The 11105-nt window shown below is 46.6% G+C and overlaps 1 protein-coding gene across 1 annotated transcript; it reads right to left on the reverse strand.

Moving 5' to 3' along the window:
- Positions 1 to 7923: 7923 nt before the first annotated feature.
- On the reverse strand, positions 7924 to 8979 carry LOC126456275 (splicing factor 1-like). Its single transcript, XM_050092027.1, has one exon. It carries the CDS (start codon positions 8977 to 8979, stop codon positions 7924 to 7926), a length of 1056 nt encoding a protein of 351 aa, XP_049947984.1.
- Between the last annotated feature and the right edge of the window lie 2126 nt (positions 8980 to 11105).

Here is an 11105-nt window from a genome sequence, read left to right on the forward strand (position 1 = left end):
TAGAAAGAAGTCGGTAAACCGTGGGCAGTTAATTTCAGGGGTGAACAAGAGAGGGTACTATCAAACAATGGTTCTACGTCAGTTAAATCTGCATGATCCATGTTGCCACAAAGAGGGTGTGTGTGTGTGTGTGTGTGTGTGTGTGTGTGTGTGTGTGTGTGTGTGTGTGTGTGTGTGAGAGAGAGAGAGAGAGAGAGAGAGAGAGAGAGAGAGAGAGGAAGGGGGCAGGCATAAGAGAAGAAAAGGAAAATACGAGGAAACAAGAGACAGCCTGAATATTTGAAAGGCCTCGAAAAGCCCACATACGGCGATTCTTGGAAGCATATCTAAGCTGCGTAAAATCTTCCCAATTTAGAAGTCGCTTCACTTTGAATAAAACACTCGAGTTTTCGACAACTGTCTCTACCATCGCTACTAGGTGTAAAAGCCAATTCGTGCCGGGGCTGACACTGTGTCACGTTTGTTTTTTTGAGTCATCATTCTTCTGACTGATTCGATGCGGCCCGCCACGAATTCCTCTCCTGTGCAGACCTTTCATGTCAGAACAGCTCTTGCAACCTGTGTCCTCAATTATTTGCCCGGTGTATTTCAATTTCAGTCTTCCCCTAAAGTTTTTACTCTCTACAGCTTCCTCTAGTACTGGAGTCTTTATCTCCTGATATCTTGACAGTTATCCTATCATCCTGTCGTTTCTACTTGTCAGTGTTTTCCAAATTATTGCTTTCTTCGGCGATTCTGCGACGCATCTCCTCACTCCTTTCCGTATTTCATCTAACATTCAACGTTCTTATGTAGCATCAAATCTCAAATGCTTCTACTGTCTTCTGTTCCAGTTTTCCCACAGTCAGTGTTTCACGACCATACACTGCTGTGCTCCAAACGTACGTTCTCAGAAATTTCCGAGTTCCGCTTATAGAGGCGCGATTACAGTGTCTGAAACCTTCCAGAGAGGGTCGAAATGACGCATGCGCAGAAAGGCGAGATAGGAAGCTATACCAGATTCAAACCACCACGAGACGTCCACGGGAAATACGGACCTGGTCCCGGCGGAGGTTCGAGTCCTCCCTCGGGCATGGGTGTGTGTGTGTTTGTCCTTAGGATAATTTAGGTTAAGTAGTGTGTAAGCTTAGGGACTGATGACCTTAGCAGTTAAGTCCCATAAGATTTCACACACATTTGAACATTTGAAATACGGACCTCCCAACGATCATGTGACGTCGTGCTAGTTGCCTTGACCGTCATGTATTACGAAAGCTCTGCCATCTTTGGATACAGATGGGAAATCAGTATGTGGATGAAAACGCACCCATTAAAGTTCTTAAATTTGAGGAATGTTATCCAGGGCCGGCCGCGGTGGTCTCGCGGTTCTGGGCGCGCAGTCCGGGAGCGCGCGACTGCTACGGTCGCAGGTTCGAATCCTGCCTCGGGCATGGATATATGTGATGTCCTTAGGTTAGTTAGATTTAAGTAGTTCTAAGTTCTAGGGGACTGATGACCACAGCTGTTAAGTCCCATAGTGCTCAGAGCCATTTGAACCATTTGAATGTTATCCCGGGCATGTTTGCATTTAAACACACAACTACGAAGTATTAATTAAACTCGTCTGAAATAACAACTCGCTTATCGCTGGAGAAGGTCGCTGGAACTAGCAAAACCTGTTGTGTCACGGTCTGAGACTTACGCACAGGACGTGTACGTGACGTCAGGTGTCGCTAGGGGGCGAAGGGCATGTTTGAAATTGCAACTCCCGCCTCACTACAGGTGTCAGTCGTCCGTGTTTACTTTCGTTCAGTATCAAAGGCTCGTCTCCAAGCCCTACTAACTGCGTACCCCTGGTCTTTGCCACGATTCATCCTAAACTTGGCCGTTTCCTCTATAGTGAATTTTATTTTAATTTATTTTATTTGTTGCAAATTTAAATATTTGTTACCTTATGTTTTAAAACAGGTTGTACATCTTACAGTTTTCGTTTGTATTTTTGTTTTGTTTTTATCTGCAACATTTGACAAAGAATAATACGTTTTTAAAATAACAATAATTTCAGATTGAAATATAAATAAAATGTTATTCTTTTAAAGAAAGTAGAAAAATGATAGGATAGAGGAGACATCTGTTAATGCCACCACCGATTGTGACTGGCACTGAATACCTCGGAATGGTTTCTTCGAGCTGTTGACCACCAGTCACACTGAAAAAAGTTATTTAAATATTGCTAATCCTATCCATTAACATTAGGTACTCATTCGTTTACAACATTGGGTGCTTACTTGGCTAGATCGCCAACACCTTACCTTATATTTACTCCAATATTCTTTATCCTTCTCTTCCTGTTCCTCTTATGTGTCACTGTTTTCGCTGTCACTTGACGCTGTTCACCTCTGGAGATTACTGCTACGTTGCATATAGGCATGTCTGTTACGTAGTGTCTGCAGGTACTGTTCATGTGTTGTTTTTGAAATATTTAGGTGAGGTATTCCGCCTTATGCAAGACATTGTTGGAGTTTTGTTTTACCAATACATGTTTCAGCACTTTTTGTGCTATTTCAGTGGGTTACTGTATTTCCTTTCTTACATGAAGCTATGGAATGTTTATGTTGGTAGCTGTGAGTCTTCCACACTATCTACAACTTGTCATGCCTTTGCTGTTGTGTTGTTTGTCTCCTTTGTTTTTGGTGTGCTAACACGTTGGTTTCTACCACTTTTGTCGTTTCACAGGCATTTTCTGATATTTTTCGAACTTACACGGTGTTGTTGTGGCTGTGTCATATGTACCGAAACATGTCTGTGTAAAACAAAACTCCAAAGGTATCTTGTGTAAGACGGAATTCCTCATCCAATTTCCTTAGCAAGTATGGAAATAAGAAGAACTGCAACACAACAAGATGATTGTTTTAAAATACTGATTGTTAGTGCATATAGTTGTACCCACTGTTCTTCGTCTCTTATTCCTTTGTATATATGTATGTTTCTGTGAAGTCCAAGTGTAGTGTATGTCTACTGTACGCGTGTTCGCGTATTGCCCGCAGTGGAAGACAGTGTGTTCTGAGGAAACTTCTTCCCAGCATGTGTATGTAGGTGTCTGTCTCAGAGTCACGCGATTTAAGCGCGTGTAAGTAGGTATTTGTCCAGTTAAGAAATGTACCATACTGCGGCTGGCATCGATATGTTTCATTCTCAACCGCTCCCTTACGTCTGGGAGGAAGTTGTGCAGTCTGCGTCCCTTATCGCTTAAATCCTACTCACCTTGCCATTTATCCAAACGCCAATTTATAAGGTGATGTGTCGTCTGTATCGGAGCATTACTTATTATGTTAAACCAGTACCTTGCAGCTCTGTATTCCGTCGTGATATCTATGGGGCATATTCCGAGCACCACACACAGTGCATCCACTGAGATGGTGCCGGAGGCTGGAGATAGCTTTAGTACGACACTTCTCTGCGCTCGTCTAACAGATGCTTTGTTAGTGATCAATTTCAGTCTGTGTGCCCACGTGCTAGTTGCGAAGCTGTAGCGCATAGTGGTATACCCTTATTATGGTAGAGGTAGTCTGCACTGTTTTGAATTGAACCTCACCAGCTTATGTAGTACTTCTTCTGCTTTGCCTGTTGTTAGCCTTATGTATTAGTGGAAATTCAATTTCTCAACGGAGCGAGGTGGAGCAGTGGTTAGCACACTGGCCTCGCATTCGGGAGCAAGACGGTTGAATCCCGCGTCCAGCCATCCTGATTTAGTTTTTCCGTGATTTCCCTAAATCGCTTCAGTCAAATGCCGGGATGATTCCTTCGAAAGGGCACTGCTGACTTCCTTCCCCATCCTTCCCTAATCCGATGAGACCGATGACCTCGCAGTTTGGTCTCTTCGCCCAAATAACCCAACCCTCAATTTCTCATCTAAGTGTATCCCAAGACAGCGTCTAACATGTACTCGTTTGATATTTGTGCCATAACGGAATCCCAATATGATGACGCTTGAGCCAAGAATCTTATCTTTCCAAATTGTATTTTATGTCCGATTCCCAGGCAATGTTCAGGCACGGCCAACGTCTCAAGCTGCCTCTGTTTAATACGTCGCTTGTGCTCTGTACAAAGTCCGCAACAACACTAACAGTCTGACCTATGTATATGGGTGTCATCATAAATACTCTTTGCTCTGATTACTAAGTACGCTGAGCAAAGATTATTTCTGACATCGACTATCTACAGTCTGAACTGCCAGCTCATGGTGGTCAGTGGTTTTTACTACTGATGACTACGACAAACGCAGCTGTTCTATGTTTGAGTGCTTTATTCCAAGTAAATCGAGCAGATTTTATACAGCCATGCCACCGCTAAAGACTCCGAGGACACTATACCGATCTTGATATCCACGCTTAGACAAAATCCTTGCAGAAGGCGAACGCGACTTTCTGGTCAAAGGGTGAGGAGGTGGCATGGGCAGCGGCGGTCCCGGTGCGGTGCCCGCTGCGCCTGTGACAAAAACTCTTTGGTGAGAGCTGTGGGGGCGGAGGACTGGCGACGGTCCAGCCACGTAAGCTGCGGCCGCGGCTGCCACCGCCCTGGTGGGAGGGAGGGAGGGAGGGAGGCAGCTGCGCTAAATTGGAACGGCGTGCAGTCCGGCGACACCCCTCACGGCACACACTCGTCATCTCCAAAACCGCCGGCCGCTCGCGTGGACTGCAGCCGTGCGGCCGGTTCCGGTCACGAATTTACACTCACTTCTGTAGCAGCAGTAACTTCTCACATTGTGCGGGGGAAGAAATTAATACAGCTATTGTGTCTCACTCTCCGAATCCAGGAATTTAATTAGCAGAATTTCTTTAGCTTTTCTTGTTGTCGCATGTGATGCACTTCTACACGCTAGCCTACTCTGTACAAGCCTCTTCATCAATTCTTAGCTACTGCAACTACTATCCTTTCGAATCTGTTTACTTTATTCGAAACTTGGCCTCCCTCTGCAATTTTTACTCCCAACACTCTCCCCCCCTCCCACTCCCTCTTACAATTAAAAAAGGACGATTCCCTGATGCCTCCGGATATCTCCTAACGGCAAATTCTTTCGTTTACTCAGGTTGGGTTGTACCATTAATTTCTTTCTTCCTCTGTTAGATACAGTACATAGTCGTTAGATATTCAGTCTACCCACGTAATAAGGCTAAACTTCAGATAAATATCTTCGGGTACGCCTTTTTAATTTTTATATTTATATTCGAAGTTAACATTATTTTTGGGAAACGCTTTTCTAGCTAATGCGTTTTCGCATTTTTCCCTCTTTAATTTGTTCATTGTCAATTGTTTTTCTGACCAAATGAAAAAACATATACGGGGTGTAAATTTTAAGTTGACAAACCAGAATAACTCCAAGAATAAGCTTCACACGAAAAAATGTGTAGAGTTCAAAGTTGATTATTTTCGAGTGGGACATTTGCTAGTGCTAAAATTAGCCCGCCACCCCAGCCCTCTGGGGAACCCTCATTTTATTTGCAGAATCAGATTCTACATAAAAACTACGTACATTTTGTCTTAAACATTTGTTTTGATTCTTGGCAGTTGGCCCTGTAATTCAAGAAAATCCATGTTCCGTTTTTGTGTGGAAAATGGTTACGGATGGATAAAAAATACTTATTTACTTCGTAAATTTTGGTTCGCTAAAACTAAAACTCTCGCTCTCTCCACATATGGTGGGGTTTAAGAGAGAAGAATTAGAGTTTTACAAATGTTGACCCACATATTAATTTTTTCCGCAGATTCGGGTAAAATAAAGAAATATAAAAAGCGCCCTAGAAGGAATGACAACATTTTGCGCATTTCTGCCTATTATGGCATTTTGAAACGGCAGCTCAGTACGACCTGCGTCCATGTATGATCGTTACTTTTAAGAGGACGCTGTCCTCATGTCAACGGTATTTACAAATTTCATATGTACACGGTGTTTACAAATTAGTTATAAAAAAGTAACCTTTAATTGTGAAAAGGGTAAATAACTTACGGAAATGTTTGATACAGCACTGAATGCAGCATATCTTCAAATTTTATTCGCGGCTAATACTGTTAGTTCCCGGCGTTCCCGCTAGGTGACATGTGCGAATGAGTTAGCAGTATTACAGCAGTGAACACGTAGCAGTATAGCGGTGCAGAGCGCATGCAGTATTGTTTATGATTTCTCGAATCCTAATCCGCTACTACAGTTCAGAGATAATTCGGACTCAATATCTCAAAGACAAACTGTTATTACTTCGTACACTCGTTTCACCGAAACTGGCTGTGTGTTACATAGACGTCAGGTCTGGTTTGGCCAGCAGTCTCTGACGCAGCAATTGAATAAGTTCAGCAGTCTTAAATTCGTAGCCTGTAGTACCTGGACACGCTTGAAGATTATCTAATGCCTCACTTACAACAGGACATGGCCACAGAATTTATTTTCAAGCAATATGGCACGCACCCACAATAACATTTAAAGTTGTCGCGTATCTCCGTAGAAATGTGTCGACTTGGATTGGTCGGGGTGGAACAATGTCCTGGTTACCAGGGTTACCTAACTTAACCCAGATAGATCTCTGTGTACGGGGCTGCACTGAAGACAGAGTGTTTCCTCCGATTCCGGGAAACGTTGACGGGCTGCGACAGCGAGTAAAAAGTAGTTTCCAACATAAATCAAGACCTGCCTCGTATTATTTGGCACGAAACTGATTATAGATGGGACATTTGTCGTGTTACAAAAGGTAGTCACATTGAACGTTTGTACATTAAGCTTTAAGATATACTACATTCAATGCTGTATCAAACATTTCTGTAAGTTATTTACCTTTTCACAATTAAAGGTTACTTTTGTATAACTAAACGTAAACAAGCTGTATAATAAGACAGCAGTCTTTATCATTTGCGACGTGTGTGAGAAAAGCAATGAGACTGATTTTTTATCTACAACAGTTTTTATTTTTTTCCAACAACAATATTTTCCTCTTGAGAGTAGTTGCCTTCGTCAGTTATACGCCGGCGGAGTCGTTGTTCCCAATTTTGTTAGCAGCGCTGAAAGGCTTCAAGTGGTATGACATTTATCATGTCAGTCCAGGCCTTTTAATGTTTCCGAGAATCCCAAAATGACGTCCTCTAATACATTTTTCAATTTCGGAAAAAGGAAAGAAGTCGCAAGGACTCAGATCAGTTGAAGAGGGGGGCAGTGGAATAATAGGATTGCCTTTTGAGGTCAAAAATTTCGTGATGAGAATGACCGTGTGAAATGGGGCGTTGTCATGATTGAGCCTCCACTCGTCTGCAATGTCCGTTCTCTCTAGACTCAGTCTTTTCTTGAGCCTTTCAGGATGTCTTTGTAAAACACATCGTTGACAGTTTACCCTGAAAGAATAATCTCACAAGAACACGCACACGTCGGAAGATTTCATCGGCTTTTGAAGCTGAAGGTCTTCCTTAGCAAGGGTCATCTTCAGCGTGTTCTCGGCTGGCGAAAAACTTGTGCTCTTGATAAGGAATGTTTCTGATAGGCCAGTTCGAACTTTTCGGATTTTACGGCATAACGTTGTTATAAATTTAGTTTTCCCTTATTATTAAAACACAACTACACTGATAACACTCTTAAAAATCGCGTAATGGATACCAGAGCTGAAACTCGGAATGGGCATCTGGAAGGGATGAAAACAGCGGTCTACACAAGGTGAACAACACGGCGTTGCCAGATCGCACAAAATGTTGTCAGTCTTACTGTTTCTTTCACACACTTCGTATATAAGAAGAATGATTATTCATTGAGGTATTTTATAGGTGTTTCTGGAGAATTCTACAACAGTCCATTACCACGATCGTGAATAAGTAAGTTTAATAACAAGGTGAAAAATGTTGTGATATTTAAAATAATACGGGACTGTGGATGCCTGTAAACAGAGACTAATACAATATAGTGCGGTGTACTCACCAGAGCGCGGGATGGTGCGAGGGCGTGACGATGGACTGTCTGGACTCTGGGCGTGAGTCGTAGCGGCGGGCGGCGCCGCAGCAGAGCGCCACCGAGGCGGAGGGCCCGGGATCGTGGCCGGGCCCGGGAGGCGGCGCAGTCACCGCCTCCACGACGCCGACGCCGAGGGCGGCGGCGCAGCGAGGCGGCATCGACGGCGTCGGTAGGTTGACTGGGGGCGGCGTCGGCGTGGAGACGACGCGGCCGCCGCTGGCGCCCACGTACTCGACGGGAGCGCTGGCCGCGGGGGCGGGCGGTGGCACGGCCACCGGCACGGGCACCGCGCCGCCGGCAGACGTGGGGGCGGCCCCGGCGCCGGACCGCGAGGGTGCGCGCCCCCGCAGCGGCAAAGGCGAAGACGAGAACTGCGCGGGCGGCGGCGGCGCCGAGGCGGCCACCTGCTGCGGCTGGCCCGCGCTGCCCGACGACGAGCTGCAGCTGCCCACGGGCGAGGCGGGTGGCGCCGCCGCCTGCGGGGGCGGGCAGCAGCGGCCGTGGTGCTGGTGCTGGTGATGGCGGTGGCTGGGCGACGGCTGCGCCAGCGCGTGGTGCCCGTGGTGCTGGTGGTGATGCTGCTGGTGGTGGTGGTGCTGGTGGGGGTGGTGGTACCGCAGCGCGGGAGGCGGGGCGGCGGGTAGCGACCGGTGCTGGCCCACCCCCGGCGGATAGTAGGGCCGGCCGTGGCCGTGTCCGTGGCCGTGCGGGTGAGCGTGCGGGTGGCCGTGGGGGTGGCAGTAGCCCGCGGCGGAGGCGGCGGGCGACGGCGGCGGCAGCCGGTAGTGGTGGTGGTAGCCCAGGTCGCGCCGCATGTACGGGTCGCCTGGGCCGGCGGCGGCGGTGGGCGTGGCAGTCGGCAGCGGGCGCTGGGCCTGCGGGGGCGGCGGCGGCTGCGGCGGCTGCGGCTGCGCCTGCAGGAAGGCCGGCACGGCCACGGGCGCGTGCGGGTGTGCGTGCTGCAGCACCAGCCGCTCCCGCCGGCAGTACTCGTCCTCCGCCGCCGCAGCCGCCGTCATCCTGCCGGCCCGCGCTCCGATGTCAGGACATCTGCGGGTACAACAACAACAGGGCGTCTCAGTACCACTCTGGCTGCACTTCACTACAAAATAACTGCATCCTACATAAAGCACTCAAAAGTTGTATCAAGTATCAATAATTAACAATAACAAATTCACAGTTAATTACTATTTTTTACACTAGCAAACTTAAAAAGTATAAATGCGATGTGCTCTGTCGAGAAGACAGACTCTATGTTCTACAGAGCCCGGAGTGTACGTAGAGCTGTGCCCCTGCCAATCCTGTTCCGGCACCGCGTTAGCGCCTTGCGGATTGCCGCCTAGTGGTCTCGCAGGCGCTCCTCTTTCGGAGAAGAACAGTTATGCATCTCATCAGTACTTCCTGTACTTGCGTTCGGTGCTGATTGTAAACATTCTGTTTACAAGCTCAGCGTTAAGGAGCATCATCAGGGATCGCTACTATCATCCACAGGCAGCAGGCGAACATCAACGGTGGCGCTGCTATCACGGACTATCTAACGTCCACGGATCAAGTGATCGTCGAGAGCCCGCGAATGCTCCTCCGCCGAGGCGTATTTAAGCCGTAGCGCAGACTCCAGCGGCACCCCTATCTTTCTACCCACACCCTTCAACTCTATGGAACATTCGCATACGGCAATACTTCGCATCCTAGTTCAGGTCCTTGACATTTTAAGTGAACGTTCAGTTCTTCAGCGTTTTCTCAGAAGAATGTCACCTTCATGCGGTGTGTTTAAAATGCATATGTATTCGTTTTTTAACTTAAAATGGACAGCAGTCCCTAATTTTGTTTCTATTTCTCACTATAGTTTTTGTTTTTAATTCGCTTGGCTGAAGAACGGAGAACTGTTCCCGGCAGTCACCTACAGATTCCCATCTGTTGGAGCATAGCTGACTCTGCATCACGTCTCATCGCTCCGCTACGCCACCCAGAAACCAGTAGCTCTCTTCCTGGGACCTAGCGCTAAGGTTACGTTACGACCTGCGACACAAGCCAGATGACGACGAACATTTTGTGTTATTACGTTGATACTGATCATTTCCGTTATCATTTTCCTGTGTGGAACTTTAGTTTCGATGGTGAGACTACAATATATATTAAGTACTAAACTGATTGTGAAATCATCAGTCATTGTGTGTAGTACAGACTACCAGCCTACGGATGAAAGAGGTCTCAAACCCGATAGGGCTAAGTGTCGGGACTTCTGATTTCTATCTGCAAACATTTCCCTCCATCTGTAGACAGAGGAAACGGCTTCACTGCAGCAAGCAGGTCCTAATGCATGCCTAGCTATGCAGGAATGAAGAGTTTTTCACATGACAGACGAGCGTAGAGAGCTGCATCAATCCAGGCTTCGGTTAAACAACCCAACATGAAGTTGAGTGTGCACTCGCGGTGAATTTCACTTACGAAATTTTCTCGGTTCTCAGGCGATTGCATTGTCTTGAAGCTACATTACGAGAAGTTCCCTAATTGTAGGAAGTAAATCTTGAGATGAATGTGGCCCGTTACCCACTCACTGCCTTCCTTCGAACAATGATGACGATTAGAAAACTTGTTGATACGCTACTGAAGTCGCCGCGGTTACTCGACTATTAACCTGAAAATGTTCCGCCGCTGAAGTATGCACATACGATTGATGGTATTTAAGGGCTTGCTTTACGCAACAGATATTTTTCTGTTGCTGTGATACGACACTCGTGTAATAATTGTCTGTAAACTACTTGTTGGGGCTGTGTTACGTTTTTCGCGAATTGTGTGTAATCCATATCTTGGACTACCAGCGAACATGAACACACCAAAAAGTTAGAGCCACCTTGTCAAGAGAGAATCCAAAACAGTTTCTGCAAAATATCGTTCATATACACCCAAAGAACGCATAATATCTCGCGTAAATCTATTGAAACGTCGTAAAGCTAACATGAGAGTACGGTCAGCTCAGAACAGTGAAAGACGCAGCGTGTGGAAATCAAACTCGCCGAGGAATCAATCGCCATAACCTATTGGACGTCGTCCGTTAGGGCAGCAAGTAACGTGAGCTCAAATTGGTGATGATGGTGATGGGGTCCCATTCTCCGAAGAGCGTAGGGGGACGATGCGGGAGACC

This window comes from Schistocerca serialis, chromosome 2 (genome assembly GCF_023864345.2).
Source record: "Schistocerca serialis cubense isolate TAMUIC-IGC-003099 chromosome 2, iqSchSeri2.2, whole genome shotgun sequence".
Taxonomy (NCBI): Eukaryota; Metazoa; Arthropoda; class Insecta; order Orthoptera; family Acrididae; genus Schistocerca; species Schistocerca serialis.